At 46.9% G+C, this 19,353-nt stretch overlaps 1 protein-coding gene across 1 annotated transcript in view; it reads left to right on the top strand.

The window, feature by feature from the left end:
* The window catches only part of LOC126528135 (ATP-binding cassette sub-family C member 3-like), a 109,847-nt gene that overhangs the window by 31,689 nt on the left and 58,805 nt on the right, over positions 1-19,353 (top strand). Inside the window, exons 4-10 of the mRNA XM_072284544.1 lie at positions 4,181-4,330; positions 8,791-8,925; positions 10,447-10,587; positions 11,898-12,032; positions 13,411-13,478; positions 15,938-16,057; positions 17,829-17,882. Of these exons, the coding sequence (XP_072140645.1) occupies positions 4,181-4,330; positions 8,791-8,925; positions 10,447-10,587; positions 11,898-12,032; positions 13,411-13,478; positions 15,938-16,057; positions 17,829-17,882 (803 nt within the window). The remainder of the gene's footprint in view (positions 1-4,180; positions 4,331-8,790; positions 8,926-10,446; positions 10,588-11,897; positions 12,033-13,410; positions 13,479-15,937; positions 16,058-17,828; positions 17,883-19,353) is intronic.

The following is a 19,353-nucleotide window of genomic DNA, read 5'->3' as shown; positions in this document are numbered from 1 at the left end:
CGTTTACCAGTACCTACGCGTTCCGCTCAGGGATGGCCGACACCGCAGCATGTGGCGATTGCGGCGACGCGGAAACGATTCATCATGTTCTTTGCTCGCAGTGCCCGCAGTAGAGTATGCATAGACAATTGCTTTCCGTCGTGCTGAACAAGTTGGACGACCAGCTTCTGTTGGAAGAAAGAATTCTGGAACATCGCCGCGACTTAACATCGCATCAGAAGGCCGTGCAAGCGCTACTGCACTTCTCGAGATCAACCGGCCTGTGTGAGCGCCTGTAATTGGAACGGCTTTTCTGATATCTGTTTCCCTTTCTTTCTTCTCTTTTTTTCTTCTGTCTTCTCCTCTCGCTCTTTGTCATCTTTACAACCCCTATATCTCCCACCCCAGTGCAGGGTAGCAAGCTGGAAACTCTTCTGCTTAACCTCCCTGTCTTTCCTCTCTCTATCTCTTTCGCTCTTGTTGACATAAAAGGGGCTTTTTTACAGCGTAAGAGTCAGGCACGCGGAGAACGTAAACACAGTGCTGTTTGCGTTCACCTTCGTATGCATTCTTGTCTTTTGTGTCTCAAAAATGCTTCTGTGTCATCCCTCGTTTCTCGTCCCTCCTGCTGTGTCGCCCCTCGCTCCTCGACTGAATGTGTCTGACGGGAAACCAAGAGAGGGCTGAACAGCAAGTGGGCGCAGCTCAGTTCAACTTCCCCTGCAATATCAATCATCAACGCGCCTGCTTTCGACGTTGTGCGAATTCCCGTACGGCTCTTTTCGAACTGCGGATGTCGCTGCGTCAGCGCTCTTTGCACTTGCCAGTTTTAAATGACGCCAGCTGCTCTTGACGTCGATATCATTTGCGATCCAGGATCCGCCCATTGGTTGGCTGACAAATTTCCGAGAGTCTGCAAGTGTGCAGATGGCCTCGTGTCACAAACACCAACAGCACAACTTTCAGATCGGGACATAAGATTTTGTTCGCCTTAATTAATTCGCGAATGAGTTCTGACTCAGGAAATACGTGACGCTTAAAGCCACCTGCAACGAAATTTCACTTAGGGTAAATAGCCAATAAGTGCATAGCATATACTACCAATGCATGCAATGCTGGCAAAGCCGCAGGGCTGGTAATGATCAAATTTTCTTATTACCAGCTAGCCTTTGAATGGCGCCTCATGCGGACAACGCGTGCACCTGGCGACAAGCGGCAGCGATGCTGAAATGGCGGTTTGTGAACCGTACACCCCCGTACCCGACTGCTGATACCTCAGTTGCGTCAAGCCGCCCAGGCGCTTCGTCGCTCGCTTAACACGTGTAAGTTGATGGGTGTCTCTCTCGGCCCGCTTTTCGTCGCGCACTTGATTCGAGCTGTTGCAAGAATGCCGACGCGTTGTGTGTCCTTCGGGTGCTCGAATGCGTACTCGTACACGAGGGATCAGTGAAGCAGTACACAACGTTGAGTAGAGGAAGGCCGTGCGTATCTTTTTTTGTCCCAGCTTTCAGAGCGCATGCACGCAACCGCGTCGCAGCAGGAAAATGCGACGCGGACTGTAGCCAACGCGTACAGAGAATGTACACTGCATTTGACGAAGCTGCACGAGCTACATTTAAACAGCACATCATAAGAAGCCAACAAACACTGACATCAAGGACAACATAGGGGAACTCTCTTGTGCTTAATAAATGAAATAAAGAAACAATAAATTAATGGAATTGAAAGTGGATGAAAAAACAACTTGCCGTAGGTGGAATCGTTCCCAACATGCGGCAAGTTGTTTTTTCCTCCCGGCAAGCGAGGTGACCGGGAACGGCCAATGACCAATGCAGATACTGCCGTGAAATCTAACATGAACACACCATCGTCATGCCATCCTCTTCATCCCTGCGTCGTCATTACATCGCCTTCATGCCCATCGACGTCGTTTCTTCGTAGACGCTCCTTCGTCATCATTAGTTAGTTGTCATTTCTTCGTTTCCAAGCCGCCGCCATCGCTCCTTCGTCTTCGTAAAGCCATCGAAATCCGTCGTTGCAAGGCCATCGTTATTTTGCCATCGTTGTCAATATATCGTCGTCATTTCGTCGTCGCCATGGCCTCGCCACTACGCCGTCGCGGCCATTACGTTATCGTCTCGCTGTCATGGTTGATTTGTCGCCTTCATTTCATCGCCGTCATTTCTTCATTGTCATGTCGTTGCCCTCGTTCCGTCATTGAGTTTGCGCAGTTCTCAATCCGTTATCGTAGCGCCTCTATAGTTGTGCCTTCATTGTCATTCCGTCTCGTCATTTTGTCTTCTCATTCCTTCGCTGCCATACCATCGTCATCTTTTCATGGTCGTCAGTCTGGTGCAGTCAGTCCTTCGTCGTCACTTCACTGTCGTCATGCGTCGGACTCTCATGCTGTGTTGCCACAAGTGTACGATGAGGGAAGCGTTTTCCTTTGTCAATGTGTCCAACTTTGTCGCGCGCTTTGTACTTGCAAATGGCGCTAAAGAGAAGCGTTCGTCACAGACAACAAAGAAAGGCTCTCCAAAACTGATTCCTACAGCGTATTGAATGCGCCCATTATTTTTCTTTTTTGCAAGTGTGTGCATTATTTTATTTATGCTCCTCTCCTTCCTCGCCAGTCGGGTTTCTGTCAAACACTGGGCTATATTACTTATTCAATAGCACTCATGAAACGAGAAGCTTAACCACAGGGCTATTTTCATTTACCCACGCTACGTTATTAGAGTTAAAAGGAACCACTGGTATCTTTCGCATATTCCTTACAGATGGCTCACCTTTATATAAAGAGAGGGCAACATGAACCCGTAAGAGTGGCATTATTCATGTAGGAGTTGGGTCTCTGGAACAAATTGCATGGACGAATCGCAATGCAAACTCGAAATAATCGCTTAACTATGAGTGATCTAAAAGCACCCTTACACTGACAAAGGGAAGTGTGCGCTTGGCAAAAGCAGCCATTCACACAAATCCGTCGGAAATAAGAGCGTCGCTGGGGAACTAGTAGAAGGCTCTCTTCATGATCCATACACAACACTCCTTTGTCCATCGACATTCCAACGTTCACCGCATATTTAATGTCATTATATTCATTCATATAGCAACAATCATGGAAATCTGTCCAATGGAATATGAAGTGTACATCAATATGTGCGTACATTTTTGGGTCGTTTTTTTTTCAGTATGGAAGGGCCGTATGATCCTCTCACTCATTGCTTTTGTCACTTCTTATCGGTTTAGGTGTCGTAAGCAGCAAAACAGCGCATCATGCATGCCTAAAAACAGCTACTACTATTAAAATGATTTTAGATTTCTTCAGTTCACCTTGGGGAATGGAGCTATCAAGAATGCAAGCTGCTGATTTTAAAACAACGTACCTGGAAGCAGGCGACTCACGCAAGCGTCAAAGCATAGAGTTTCGCAGAGCTAGGTCTAATGGACATCGCTGGGAGAGGGTTTCTTTAGAGCGCCACGTTTAGGCGCCCGTTACTGCGTTTCGCATCGGCGTCGGCCCTCAGCGTAACCTAGCGAAGAAGCAAAGCGAAGGATGAAAGAGCGAACGCGGAGCGCAGCGGGCGATGAAAGACGGTGATAGCAAACAGAGCGCGAGGAGGAAAGCCGAGGAGGAGGGTATGGTGAAAGCGTGAGAAGAAAGGCGTAGTGGCGCGTAAGACGAACTCTGAGGCTATGACCGCTACGAGATGGTGCCAGAGTAGTGCGCAGTCGTCTGTTCACTGATAGCATGCGGCGAGGCCGTCCACCAACACCATATATGGCAACAAAGCACTGCATGAGCAAAGGTCTGTTTGCGGCCGCCGCTATGAATCGCGCCCACACGGCACCCACGCGCTGCCTCTCGCGATCTCCTGCTTAGTGAAGCTGTCGCGGCACACTTCGCTCCGTTTGCAACGTGCCGCACGACACAGATTGGCCGCGCCAGCCAATATATCGCAATATGAAAGCACGCACAAAGCTTCGCTAAAATTTCGCGTTAGGAGGTATCGTAATTCTCGGTGAATTTTTCTTATCGAACGTTTTTGTAGCAGTGCTAAATGAACGAGCACGATCTTGTTATAATGTTCTCTAATATGAAAACGGTCTTTTTATAATGAACGTAAGTTAGGCTTATGATGATGACCTCAAATGACCTCCCTACGTTTCTACATTTCTCTCTTTATTCCTGCCTCAGAGCCTCTATGCTTCGCTGCCTTCGTTGGTGTCCGAGTCGTTGCGGTGGGCGAGCCTGGTGTCCCTGGCATTCGGCTGGACCGAAGTCGTGCACCGTCCTTTGCCCAAAACCTCCAGGCGCACCATGACACTCATGGACGGCGTATTCACGGTGAGCCATCGAAACCAATTTTTTTTTCCGCAGGAAGGGTTCCGGTGGTGCAGTCGGAGGATCGGGTGCGTTTGAGAAGCGGGACTGGCAATATTATTTGATACAGGAGTGCGTCACCACAAGTCAGGAAGACAAACCGCCATGTTCCTAAATACTTCTCGACTCGACCCTCCACACTACTGGTTCACTCAACAAATTCCATGGCAGCACGATCTCTCGACTGATCCGGTGATTGAGCTTCAGGGACGCTCTACGAGGTTTCTGAGCGAAAATTTTGTAACCAATTTACGCCAATTTCTGCTCGACCTTGTTCGAATTCGAACTGAATTTGTTGAGCAACGCGTCCTCATATTAATCACAAAGAAGCATGTTTGACGTGTTGTGTGTTCTGTAATTGTTGGACTCGAAGAACTGGTTCGAGTCGAGGCCCGATTGAGGAAGCAGTGTTGTGAAACAGACTCGTATTTACAAATTCAATCATGCAACATCCACACACTCAACTTACTTTCTGCTAGCTTCCACCTCTTACATGCGAAACCTTAGAGCCTTGTGCGGAAGAGGAAAGTGTATTGCCAAGTGTATTGGCAAGTGCATTGCCAAGTGCATTGCCAAAGCATGTTGCGTGGCAAACCAAACGCAAAAAAAAAATATGTATCCCCCTCCCCCCCAAACACACACAGTGGCGAGCATGGGAACTGGGCGGTCATGATTGCCGAGTGCATTGGCATCTGTATTCTCAAGCATGCTACCAAGTGAATTGCACACGCAGACACGCACAAACATGGGTTAGAGAAGGGACGTTGCGTACGTGTGACGTCATACTTAGAAAGCAGGGTATAATGAAAAGAAATTTTTGCGAACGAAAGACCTTGAGTTTATGGATTGTACCCCGACTGTCATTAAGGCCTTTAATTAAAACAAGTGTTACCTACCACCTATTACTGCGAATCGTTTTTGTGACGAGTGCATTTCTGGATACTCACAAATATGTTTGTCCCAATGGGCGTTAATTAGAGGTGGCTTAACTTTTCTAAATTATTACTGTGCTCGACAGATGGACCCGGCACGGCTTGCACGAACATTTAATAACGAAAATAATAACGAACTAAAGAACGCGTTCTAGTGTAGACTAGACGTTGTCTAGGGAACATTTAACAACGCATTCTTAATTCATTACTATTTTCGTTATGAAATGTTCGTGCATGTCGCCCCTGGACAGTTTATATACGTGCAACAACGTATAGTTTAGAAATGTTTTGTCGCTGTGAACTAGGAAGGAAGGATGGCGTTTTCACTGGCTCTGGCCGTTGGTCGTCACTGGGTCAGTAAATAATGAAAACGCACAAAATCAAGAAAAAAAAGATGAGTAAAGTGTAATAGCACAAAATCCCGCAATGCTTGCCCACAAATAAAAGCCGGCGAAAAAAGCATAAAAACCCAGATACACACAGTTTTTTTTTTAAAGAAAGGAATATACGCGAAGGAATTCGAGAAGATGCACACAGATAGACAGTTTTCAAGAAGATATGTCTAGAATTGCTAGACATCACATTATATAACCCATAACTACATGGGAGAAGCTCAAACTTGTACAACACATATATGGAGTGTATTTAGACACTTGTATTTGTAGGCTTGCACAAAAGGCTTTATTACGAACCCAAGGCTGTGGTATTATTCTGAGGCCAGAAAAAAAAGTGCTTTTCTATGTAGCTGTTAGTCATAGGCTAAGTGTTCGTAATTGCCCCGACAACGTAACATCATTAAACCCTTTCTTAATGTTCGCCTCTCAGTATCGCACCATGCGCACCCGAAAATGAGGTGGTTCACATCATCGTGTTCACATCCTGATGAGAATGAAAGATGTGATTTAGTTCACAGCGCTCGTTATTGCGCTGCAAACTATCAACGGATCACATTGTATGCAAGTAGGGCCCATATGCTGCAATAAGCCGTCCAGAATGCAATAAGCTTACGAGAGTTATGCGCTGACTCTGTATTGACAGGGTTGACCTCCTACACATAGGGGTCAATAAACAATAATTCTGAGAACATCGACTGCTGTTCAAAACAGGATTTTGCTCCGACAGGATATCTGTCTGAACACCAGGCGATCTTTACTACTTTTACTTGTCTTTTTTTTTTTTCAATGCCTTGCGTCTATTTTGCAGCTACACCGTGTGCACTGTCCGTTGTTTGCTGGAATATGAGCGTGTCTTGCCATCTACTGACACGCCATAACATAATTCCTTGCGTTATCTTTAGACCTCTATTAGAGAGAGAGAGAGAGAGAGAGACAAAAGGAAAGGAAAGACAGGGAGGTTAGCCAGTGTAAATACCGGCTGGCTACCCTGTGCTGTTGAAAGGGGTAAAGGGAATAAAAGGAGAATGAAGAGGGTTTAAGAGATCTAATGTGCATTCATAGCATTGCGGTCTGAGTTATGAAGGCATGTGAGGGCGGCTCGAGAATCAGTGAAAGTAAGTCATTCTTGCACAATGTATATACAGATACTCTGTAGCGCAATGCTGAAAGAACAAAAATTCTTCGGCGACGGTGGGAGATATCACTCATGACCGCCTAAATTATCGCTTCATCCCGAAGTCCTGCATGGTGAATACGGAAGCCATATATTTATAATGGCACCATCTGTCTGTAACACGTGTGAATGAACTAAGGATATAAAGAACAAATGTACCGGGCGCTGGGCATTCGACATGTTGTTTTGACGAACGAAGTCACCTTAGACAGATAGAATCGTCTTTGTATTGTTGTCGTCTGTTCCCGCCTTCCCGCGTCGAGGATGTAAGGGGCAAGTAAAACGGCATTCAATCGTGAATCCTAAAGCTTACCAATCATTACCGATGTTGCCATCGTTTAGGGGAACCTAATATGAATGAAACTTTGGAGACTTAAAGCTGAAGTGTCTCAAGCTTTGCAAATTTGCTGTTTTGACAACTTGTCGCGCATGCTAGTCCACTGTATATTTGTTTGCTATTGTCGGGCGTTTTTGCCATTTCTTCAGTCCGAACAAAGCTAAAAATTACATGCGGGCATACAGCACAGTTCGACGTGTTCAGGTGGATTACCTTAAGAGGAGGACATTATCTGAGCAATACATCGCAATGTTCTTGAACGTAAATAAACACGTGTAAGATAAGCAAACTTCCGGAATTATTTACGTCAAGGCTGCAATTCCATTCAAGGCTCAAACGTTGCAATTTTCCAGCATAGCAAAGGCAACCAAGGGGATCGATTTTTTTGTTAGGCACAATCATATCAAGAAACAAACAATGAAACTAGAGAACACTTTTTCTTTTTTCGGGCTTCGTTGTCTGTTCTTTGTATGGATGTTGGAAGGTTGAAACAGAGACTAGCAGTCATGAAATCACGTCTGCTTAACAGATATCCCGAGACTAACAAAATTCGACATAGTCGCCCCCAAAATATGCTAAAAATACATATACATTCAAGTTCAGATTGCTCGAACTGTTCAGGAGCCATTTTGGTAATACTGCAGAGTGGGGCATCAACTTTATTTTAGCAGAACTTAAGAACAGACGAATATAAGGTCGTGCTCACCTCGAAATTTGGTCTGAGCAGACATGACTTGACTACTGCTTGGTTTCAACTTGCCAATCGCAATAAGTGTCCCAAATTCATCAAATAAAAATATTGATTGGTGAATCTTTTTAATTAGCTACTTGGGCATTGCGATTTCTCGAGTAGGTGTAACTTGGTCTTTTCATGGAGTCTACGTGAAAATACAGAACAGTGCCATTTGTCAAAGGCAACTTAAAGAAAATCTTTTCAGACCGAAAGAACGCAGATAACCATTTCCATTACTTCTTTTAAAAATATGTTTAATAATGTGGTTACATTAGAGACATTTTGATTCACCGCTGTGGTACGCACTCGACGCGAGTAGTCCATGCGTGGTACTGTAACTTCAAGTAAGCACGCGTTATTAACGAATGAATATGCATTGAAAACTTCTTCATTGGAGCACCTTCATGAAAGAAAGGAAGCCTTCACAAATTTTGGCTGCACGAAACTAAAACAGGCTTTTAAAGGAGAACAACGTGCAACTGCTCTTGCGGATTTAAACGAACCTACACCCGAGGTGTCATGTAGTGTGGCAGCAAGGAAATCTCTCAAGTCGACTGACAAATCCACCGCAGCCAACAATCCCAATGTTGCGCGAACCTATTTTGCGGGTTCATATTTCGTTGGCCCAGACGCCGAGTTGCACACGGGATTAACTGTATTAGTAGTTTCTAGTGACGCACTGAACGTTGCGCTCGCGGCTATGACGTGCCTGTGCCGTGGTGCTTACACTGTCGTGAAAATCCTCAATACACGTTGTGTTTCAAGCATGTGGTTTTGCAACGAAATGCAACGAGAATACAAACTCGGCTTGACTGATTTCTTTCTCTTTTCTCTCTGCCTTTCTACGCGTCAGCTCTTCAACGTGGGATCTTCGGTGACCTCGATACGGCAGGGTGTGTACATGGTGCGACAGAAGGAAAATCTGTTCGACATCTGTCCCGGCAGCGCGAGGACCGCCGCTTCCAGCTTCGCCAGTTCAGCGGTCCTGGTGAGTGAGCCTGTCTACCCCTTAGAGATTGACACCTATCAAACCGAACATGCTGTCACCCGCATGGTTGAAGCAAGAGATGTGCAACTAAAACAAGTGAGTCCTTGGTCATGTTCCACAAGCCGGTCCTTCGAATGCCTGAAGGGCAGGCAACGGATACTCTGAGGCCATCTTTGAAGTACGCGCAGAAAATAGGTGCGATGGGGACGCTATATAAATTATGACCTAGTTATAAAATTGTGGCAGTTACCGTCATTTGAGGCAAAGGCCGGAACTGACAGCGAAACACAAAAGCGTCCTTCGCTTAGGGAACGGGGAGGGGCGAGGGCGTTGGTTATGACAGGAAGGCACACAACAGCTGTTTCTTCATTCATGGTCCTTGCTGTAGTGCTAGACTGTGCCGCCGCTTTATGCACTGATTGCGCCCATGACCACAGCTAGCGGCGAAGTCGGTCCCAACGCGCTTTTTTTTGTCTTCCAGAGAACCATGATTATGGGTTTAGTGTAGTAACACTGTCACCGTCGTTAACATAGGCTGAAAGAACTACGAATCATTGTTCAAGCGTGCAAACAATAATGCATATTGGAAATGCTATTTTCACTGCCGAGTATTCCAGATCTTCTTCATGAGGTAAAGCTTCGTGCTCCTATTCAACCGTTCGTCGCTTACGTCGCAATCCTTCCTCTGTGTAATTGTCGAAACGTTAGCTCCTGCTTTCAGCTTGTTCTGGTTTTGCTCATCGTCTTGAGCTTCCATCTCCTGACTTCCCCCTGTTTTCCCTATAGACAAAGGAACCTGGCTATGCAATCAGAAAGTGGCCTAGAAGGATACCATAATTTTTCTCATTTATTTTTTGTACAGGTCGCCCTATTTTTTCTCTGTGAACACTTGTTCACTGTAGTCCAAAGCAGTCAGGTGATATTGACAACGTAGCTTCATGTTGCTGAGGCTGGACGGGGACACAATTGCGTGTGGTCAAAGATTTTGTGGCGTTCTCACGGTGCCCCCTTGTCACCCCCCCCCCAAAAAAAAAGAAAAAAAGAAACTGGGAGGCTTGTCATACAAAATTTCTTTCAGTTTCAAAGGCATCGCAGTTCCATTCTTCCTTCAGGGAGATAAAGATAACTGGCCGCAGCCAACTGGTGCATGAACCAGCGATAGTTCTTGGTACTGTTGCGATGATTTGAAGCTGCTGTTCCGTGCTGTCTTTCAATCGGGCATCATACTCTTGCATACGAACATACCCGCTTCGTAAGTTCATATTCACTTCATATTACTGTTCAGTAATATAAAGTTATGTGTTCACTAATTGGTCAGTAATGTCTTCAAGCCCAAGATTATTTGTAGACTGCAGCTGAAAGTGTAATCTCCAAATAGTGCTGGGCGTGACGCTCTAGTTCACTACATTGTACGTAATGAGAGCTTAGCGTCTGAAGCCGTCAGGCCGGAGAAAAAGGGGGGGGGGGGGGGGGGGTCTGTCTTCGCAGCCTGGTGTGACTGCAAGACTGTGTCTTGCGCAGGTGACACTGAGCTGCGTGTCGGCCTGGCGCAACAAGCACGGACAGCCCTGCTCAGCCTACATCTGGTGCGTGCTGGGCCTCTTGGCTACGGCCGCCGTGATTGACGCCGTAGCCTTGGCACAATACCTGTGGTCCCTAGAGGTGAGACGTTCATCGGATACAGCCGAGTGATATAACTAAGATATACCGCAACTTGCGGGGGGGGGGGGGGGGGGTGATGAAGAGCGTACAATGGATGCCTGCTACCAGTGCTAACATGTGCGGCAGAAGCTTGGAGGTTTAGAAAGAAGCTTGAAAAAAAATCTAAGGACTGCGCAAGGAGCAATATAACGAAAAAATAACAATCCCACCGTTAAGGGATAAGAAAATAGCGCTGTGTATTAGAGAACAAACGGGTGTTGTCATTAGGAACACAAAAATGCACTTCGGCAGGTCATGTAATGCATATGGTGCGTGATCGGTGGTTTAGCAGAGTTAAGAATGGGCGCCACGAGAACCCGGAAAGCGCGCTTTAGCACAGCAGAGAACTAGGAAGTCTAGGAACCTTAGGAAATTCGCAGGCATAAGCTGAAGTTAGCTGGCACGAGAGAGGGGCAATGGTAGATGGCTGGAAGCACCCTTCGTCCTGCGATGGACGTGAATGTGATAATGACTAGTATTATTAATAATAACATTATTAATATCTTGTTATTTTTAAGGGGAACAGGCGTGTTGTGCTTTGCTTCCTGGACACAAAAAAAAGAACCTTGCAAGATAGCTGGCAGCAAGAGTGCATGCTCATCCTGGATTCTGCTCCATACCTTGCGTATGGTATAGGAGGAGGTGTGTTGCAAGTTGCACGGAGAGACAAGTTTCTAACTTCCGGTAACTGCTGCACCCTAGTGCATCAGATGCAGCGAGACAAAAGCAAATGTGTGTGACAGAGAGGCTTAGAGCAAAAAAAAAAAATATTTCAATCTGCACTACATGTCCAGAGCCTCCTTCTATGAGCGAGCACGTTGGCCAGCGTGATCATGTAACAAACCATTTCTGGTGTAGTCACGGTGTCTGGTAACCATTACTGCAGGTTTTCTGGTGATCATTTTGCTATATCGGCTGAAATGCATTTCTGTGTCACCTGCTCGGTTCCTTCGCCCTCCCAATAAACACGAGAGCTGTGGAGTCAACGCTCGGGCTCCGAGGCTTGAAGAAACACATACATACGCAGAGTCAGCTTCGACAAAGATACCGGGCAATTATTTAAACTCATAAAAAGGGGTTGCAGTCGAACCGTAGTGTAGAAGCTCAAATACATGATCACAATAACGGATGTGGGTAAAAGATCGGTGGGGCGATTAACACTTGTATTCTATAGCACTATGCAACTTTTCGGTGCCAATGAGCTCCATAATTTCTCCTTTCGTGATTATTTTATATCAATCCAGCTGATCTTTGTATACCTGTCGCTGCAGAGGATGGTCTTGTCTGACTTCAACTACCAACGCGGCGTAGTCCTCGTCGAGGTGCTGGCCGTCTTCTTTCTACTGGGTTCGTTCCTTTCTACTGGTCTTCGAGACCGCATCGTCTTCAAAGGACACGGCCACAAGGTAGGAGTAGCACGTGAATCAGGCGGGACGTTATTGCCATGTGTTGTCTAATAGTACGTGTGTGCAAATGGAGCTTTGTCGGGAAACAGGAGAATGAGGTCTTGTCTCGCCATGGTGGCGCTGGATTTTAACAGTGCTCGCATTCAACCGCGGCCATAGTTTGGCGTACCCTTTATTGTTTTAAATGCCTTGATCTGTTATCCGTGCGGTTTAGGTGTCTATAGTAGGTGAAAACCTAAATATAAAAGGCTGTATGTGCGCTGTTCACCCCAAATACAATGTGAATAGATCCTGTCGATTGGGTTCGCTTATTTCTGTGACGAGTACCTTTTCTCCACCTTTAAACGGCTATTTTTCTCGTAGCGGTTTTGCGTGTATAGAACGGCTATTTTAGCCACAGATTTGTCTTTGTGTTACTGGTTTTCGGATGCAACCTGAACGTCTCGTCCAATTATACGGCTGATCCTGGTATCAATGCTCATCCAAACGTGATATTTTAGATTGAAACAACGAGTTTTTATTTTCTAATTAGCTTAGCATTTACATTAACAGAGCCAAAATCATCTATGTTGTGAGCATGTATTCCAGCTGGCTCAGCTTTGTTTCACAGTTGAAGGGCAGATGCAGAGCGCTCTTGTGGGTGGGGTTCGTTCTTTTTCATGGATTACATAATTGGCAACAACCTAGGAATCACACTCAAGCTCCACCCGTGCAATCGCAGTGCACATCCTTTTCACGTCCGAATGAGAGCCAGGACAGATGGAATTCGCTTACAGTTTAATGACTTCGCTCTGCTAACGCAAATGCTTGGCTAATTCAAAAATAAAAGTTGGTTGCTTCAGACTAAACTATTCGCTTTGGCTGAGCATGGCCATCGCGAACACCCGCATAATTTGTTACGGCCGCTTGGTTTCATTCTAAATCCAGTGACACAAAGAGAAATCTTTTGGGAGACAGCCGCCGTTTTAGAACCGCAAGACCAGTTGAAGTTGCGGAAACAATCGCAAATTTCGTCTAAGTTGAACAGCGTACATGTCACTTTCTTTATTCTTAGTTTGTCACCGAGTATAGTTTAGAAATTAACATACAAAGCGCGGTAGCTCGCAACTTCGCTTGCCGATGCTTCATTCTTACGTTTTCCCGCGAATACGATGCTCGGAGAGAGATACTGCAACGTTCCGGTACTCTAGCGGTAGGACTTTCTCGAACAAAGCGGGCACGAAACAAAATTCTCCTTAAAGTGTGCTGCCCAGTACGTTGAGCGTGTTATGACGTGCTACCGTGAACGCGAAGTCACAGTTCGTAGCTGACGCATGGCTCTTAATCATGTATACGGCCAAAGGTCAGCATCTTGCCTTTGCTCTCTCTCTTTATGCAGTCTAAGGAGCGAGTCCATGACGACACATCTTCGCCTTTCGGCGTCTTTACATGCTGGCCGCTACGCACGTGAGTGCAATTACCTTTAATGCGTTAGCATTAGGGGTGTCGAAGTGGAAAATTGTGTGTTCGTGTCTGAAGGGTTGTAAGCCGCTCGCGTGGTTATATATATATAAACACATCCCATCATAAGAAGCCTACAACCAAAGACACCAAGGACAACATTGGGGAAATTACTTGTACTTAGCGATTCAATGAAAGAAAGAATAAATTTCTGGCAATGAAAGCGAATCAAAAACCCTGCAGCAGGTGGGGAACGATCTCACGCCTTCGCATTACACGTGCGATGCTCTAACCAACTGAGATACCGCGGTGCCGTTTGCTCGTCCACTTTCTTGGGTATTCATGTTTCTACTAGAACTGACCCTGGGAGTGTTAGCCAGCGCCACCACTCGCAAACCTTGACGGCTGATATCAGTCAGCTCTACTTCGTTCGCTCCTCCAAGAGCCAGGACTTGCGTGTGCTCCGGAATAACGCTCTGCACTGTGGCGAACGGGTTTCAAATCGTGGATCCGGGACCTCAAAGACGTGCGACGTTATGGTGACGCATTTCTCCTGCATTCATGGCTAAATCGCCAGTGCACGTTTTTTTCATTGCCATAGCAATCAGATACGGAAACTGGACATTCGTTCGCGCCGCCGTGCTGTGCCGGTATCGACGGCACAAGCGGCGCGCGAAAAGCGTTGCAAGGTCTTCAGAGGGGCGAGAGACGCGCAGTGTGTCTTGCTGGAAAAAGAAATCGCAGTTACACCGGAGAGACGAAGCATCAATTCCGATAGCAAATTAGTGAATAGCTGTACGAAGTACGCATAGTAGTTTTATAGGCCTTATAAACTTCTATACATTCAGTTACTAACTAAATTAACAATGATAGAATGCGTAAGCGTGACTCAACGAGGACGTAGAAACAGACTCACACAGCGCTGTCTTTGAGTGTCTGCTTCTCTCTACACCCTTGCTCAGTCGCGCTTGCACATTCTATTATGGATTCAAACCAACTAGCCCGTCAATGTGTTCTAACTAAATTAACCAGCATGGTGTCACGCTCGCACAGGTAAACATGTACATATCGCTCGATGACAGCGGACACTGTCTGTGAAACCGCTGGAGTTACGAATCGCAGCAGCGGCCGCGAGCCGTACGAAATGTCGAAAGCTCAGCGCATACGAAACTACCGGCACTATACACGCACTCTGCAAACATCGCAGATCGCTTTGAAGATGAGGCCCGCGCGGGCGCGCAATTTAGCCACGTCGTGGACCGCTTTCAAGACACACAAGCACCCGCAACGCGTCCCTACGGCGTCCGCCAAAGGCGTCTACTACGGCGTCCGCAATTCGCGTGGCCAACGCCGTAGTATACGCCACGTTTGTGTCCACTCCGTACGGAGTTGAGGGCGAGGAGGACATCGAGGCACTGTAGCAGCCGCCGCAGAAGAACGCCCTCCTCCCTCGCCTGAACCTCCTTGCCTCGCGCGGATCAGGAAAGGGCACGCATCCGGGCCGGGTTCCTCGCTCGCGCACGCTTTCACTCATACGGAACCTCACGGCGACGGCGGTGGCTTAAATCCGCCGGGAGTGTCCACGTAATTGCTATCGCAGTAAAACGACGAAGCCAAGTGTACGCACCTTCACGCTGCGCTCAAGGGGCTGTGCAGCGCAGCAAGGGATGCGTCGAACCTTCCGCCATTGGCACGGTCGTTGTAAGCACAAACACAAAAGCCTTGCCGCCGAGCAGGTGTGTGCACATATCACATCGTGGTACACACTGTGGTCTGAGCGGTACGGACAGTGCACTTCAAGTTAAAAACGCTAATGTTTTTTTTTCCTTCGGTCTCTTCTCGTGCGCCCTCGAGGCGCGACAGCCGCAATAACACTGGTGCCGCTCTCCAGAGCAACGCTAACTATCCGATCACTAACAACGCTAGCTATCGCATTCAGTGCTTCGCCTTGAATTAAACTGCCAATCTTTTTTTCTTTTATTTTTTTACACTGTAGCGGACCTTAGGCAACGTGTACAGATACGTGCCTGCGCTGTCTGGTAAAAATTGCAAGATTGGGTTTCCCTAATTCGTGCAGGAAAAAAAAAAAGAACAGGCACATCCAACGCACGTGTTCGAAACTATGTGAACCGGTTGCGTAAATGCTTTACAACTGACACCGATGTGCACAATTTTTTGTCCTATACGGCGTGTAATATCCCACAGAATGGCGACAGCCTAATGGGCGAGTCGGCACACGCTTCATGCGGAAGGCGTCAATTCGGCTCCTCCACATGCAGAAATTTACCTCTTGGTCCGCTTTCACTTGCTTTTACGGTATTGTTTTTTACACTTGAGTTCAGCATAACAATTAATTTCCACAATGCTTTCCCTCGCTTCATTGTCTCTTTCTTCTCATGGCTGTGACTTACCAAAAAAAAAATATCACGTTCCTCGAATCTGCTCGCGATCATTTTTGCTCGCAGCCACCTAGCCAACGTCGTGCTTCGGTCAAAGGCCGTCATGGAGGACCTACCCCTGCTGCCTCGCAGATTCAAGTGCAGTCAGCTGCTGCAGCAGTTCAGCGCTCACTTGTCCGAAGGATGGTGAGTTTTCCTCTCAAGACCAACTCGCACAGCAGCGTTCCAGCTTCGGCGTGACGGCAGCGTCGAAAGCTCCCCAGGTGAAGGATAACACGGCAAAAAAAGAAGCTCGTACATAACCCTCTTACTGTGCTGAATCAACGGCATGCGAAGCGTTTTGCTGGTAGCAGACTATCCAGTATAGTTTCGGATTACGCAAAGCGTTAAGCGGGTGGACTAAGTTGTTTGCTCGAGGCCCGTAGATGTGCGCGTAACGCGAGCGCGTGCGTGACGAAGGCGACGACGACAGTTGTGCGACAGCGACGGCATGACTGCTACGCCGGCCACTATATCCGATGATTGCGACCACTCCATCCGAGATAGCAGGGGTAAAGTAAACCAGTCCGCTATAAAAATCAGCAAGAGGCGATTGGAACTTTGGCGGCAGAAAAACAGGGATACCACAAAGAAGGGGGGCGTACAAAAACAAAATTCCCAATAGTGATTCTGAAAGTTTGATGCCGGGGATTCTTTATGTTTTCTTTTCTAAACATAAGTAGGACATTAGGCAAAAAATAACAAGAACTTGGTGGCGCAGCCCATCGCCCGTTTCAAAAGGAACGTTCATAACATCCGTCCGTCCGTCCGTCCGTCCGTCCGTCCATCCATCCATCCATCCATCCATCCATCCATCCATCCATCCATCCATCCATCCGTCATCCGTCCATCCTTCCATCCATCCATCCGCGACAGTGGCGGCGCCGGCTGTGGGGAGAAAAGAATAAAAAAAAAATAACAAGACAGCTTGCCTTCATGCATAGCGCTCGCTGCAAGCGTTTCCCGGTAAAGATTACGGTTACGTAAGCTGCAGTTGTAGGGAAACAGGCGCTGTAGCATACAAAGCAGGGAGTGACGTAACTACACTTTCATACGTAAAAGAAGAGCCCGCCTCGCAACTGATTTCATTTGTGTTCTGATAGCGCTATAGAAAGGCCACGCATATAGTTAGGACTCCCAAAGAGCAGCGTGAACACAATGAGCGGTGACGGGAGTTGCAACGTGAATATGCACAACGGCGTCGTGTTCAGGCTCGGCAGGACCCAGTTCAAGGCTACGTCACATTGGTCTATCGGCTCAGGTGATAATCGCTGGCCAACAACTTTCACAGCGTGCATTGGAGCCCAATTTTTTTTTTAGAGTTCTCCTTTCACACATCTGCGATTTTGTCCTTTGTCACGGCTGCGATTTCGATAATGAGGCTAGCGCGATACCCATGGTTGCTTGCTGCCAGCATTTGATGCAGACACCGTATAATTCTTGAAATAAAAAGCGAAAACCCGAACGTTAAGATAGTGTAGACCTCGCTTTATTAGGAGCTAATAATACGCGTATTTGGTCATTTAAAAAGAAAACACTTTGAAGAATAACTTTGTTTTGGAATGCGCCGCAGCGGTTCCTAAGGTTACGTGGTGGGCGTTCACAGCTCTCCGTAGCTATTCGCAGCCGGACGTTCAGCGCTGCGTGTTCTTGGAGCATTCTATGTCCCTGTCATTCTTCCGACATACCCTACGTCAAATTAGAAGATGAACTATTAACAAGCCCGTGTAGCTGTCATCCGCTAGACTACACGGCATTCGTAATTCAGCTGCAGCGAAGTTGTCGTGTCATGGGCGTGAGATCTTCAAGCTATAACCGTGTTTAGCGTCAGCTTCTAAAAAAAATTGTGTCTATAATGCTCGTAATTGCGCGTAAGCAGTGCCTGCTCCTAGCCACACTCTTGCTCCAAATATTGCAGCAAGCACCAATTCGAAAGGCCACGTCTGCCACCAAAGGAAGCGGCAAGTAATCTGTGTGCGAACGCTGAGCGCTGAATGCTATTTGGGTTCTGAACTTCGATCTTAGCAGTAGCCTAGGTCATTCAGCACTGCGTGTGTGCTGCGAATATGTATAGAATTAAGTGCTCTGAATATTTAGAAAGGCGTAAAAATTGACACCACAAGCTTTCGAGGAGTTGCACTCACTTGTGTACGTAGCATCGTAACACTCTAACAGACACGGGTGTCGTCTATGTTGTCGTCCTGTCTCGTGTTGTTAGTGTGCTGTGAAACTTTACTGAGGAGCCGAGATCAATACATAGCAGCACGTAGCATGGCGGCGTAGCCCCACGGCAGAGATGAAATACGTTGATAGGAGTATATTTGTTTAATAGCAAAGTAAAGCGACATAATTTTTGCATTAGCAGTGGCAAGGGGTTGGGGGAGGGAGGGGGTGATATGGGAACTATTGGATGATTCCGTTTAGGTGCGTGTACGCTTACACGTTTCATCCCATTATCTTAATGTGGGGCTGAAAACCCCAGATTACAAAAAACCTGTGCAATTGCAGCAGACGATATGGCTCCTTTAGTGAAAAATAAAGCAAGCTTAATTTGTTAAGCTAGCCATGTGCTTGACCTGCATGACACCAATGTTAGAGCATGGTAAAAAGAGACAATTCGTACTACGTTAATCAACCAAAACAAATAAGTGCAAGGAAAGCCCCGAGGTTCGATATAACGTGGTATTCCCGAACGGATTGTGTTAGCAAAATTTTCTGCGTGCTTGAATTACCTGTATTATCCCAATGTCTAAAACTGCGAAGACTGATTCTTTTCCTTACTGTCCAAAGGCTGCTTGAATATTCGCGAGTGCCGTGACTTCGTCATTAGCATGTATTAGTTCTACAACTGAAGAACAGTCCCCCCGGACACAGAGACGCTCCTCTCACACACAACGAAATCCCGAAATTCTTTTACTTAGAGAGAAGGGTTTTCCCCCCGCCTCACTCCAAGCTAAGCAGGCCGCAGGCGGTCACACTAAGACTTCTGCAAACGAACTCGTACCCAAATCCGGCGTCCCTTAATAGCATATATCCAGAGATTTATCCGTATTGTTCTTGCGTGGCCTGTGGTGAGGTAGCTACGTTGCCTCATATGCTCTGGGAGTGCGGGTCGCTGGGCCCGAAGTTCACCAAGGAAGAGTGGGACGTGCTCCTGCGAAGTCCCGTCTTTGAGGACCAAATCCTGGCCGTCGAGCGCGCCCGCGATCGGGCCGGCAGACTAGATCTGTCAGTCCCGTCGTGGGCTAAGCCGGGCGCGCGTTTTATCGCGCTTTGCTGGACCAAATAAAAGTTTATTCACTCACTCACTCACGTCGCACACAACAGCCATTACAACTGAATAAACATATGGCACAGTATGTAAACAAGGTTACAACCTATCGAAAAAAAAAAAAAACGAAAATCGTGAAAACATCGGAAACAGCCTTACATTCATTTTGGCG

The sequence above is a fragment of the Dermacentor andersoni genome, chromosome 9 (assembly GCF_023375885.2).
Source record: "Dermacentor andersoni chromosome 9, qqDerAnde1_hic_scaffold, whole genome shotgun sequence".
NCBI classification, from domain to species: Eukaryota; Metazoa; Arthropoda; class Arachnida; order Ixodida; family Ixodidae; genus Dermacentor; species Dermacentor andersoni.
The sequence above is the reverse complement of the archived record's forward strand: the minus strand, read 5'-3'. Positions and strand labels throughout refer to the sequence as shown.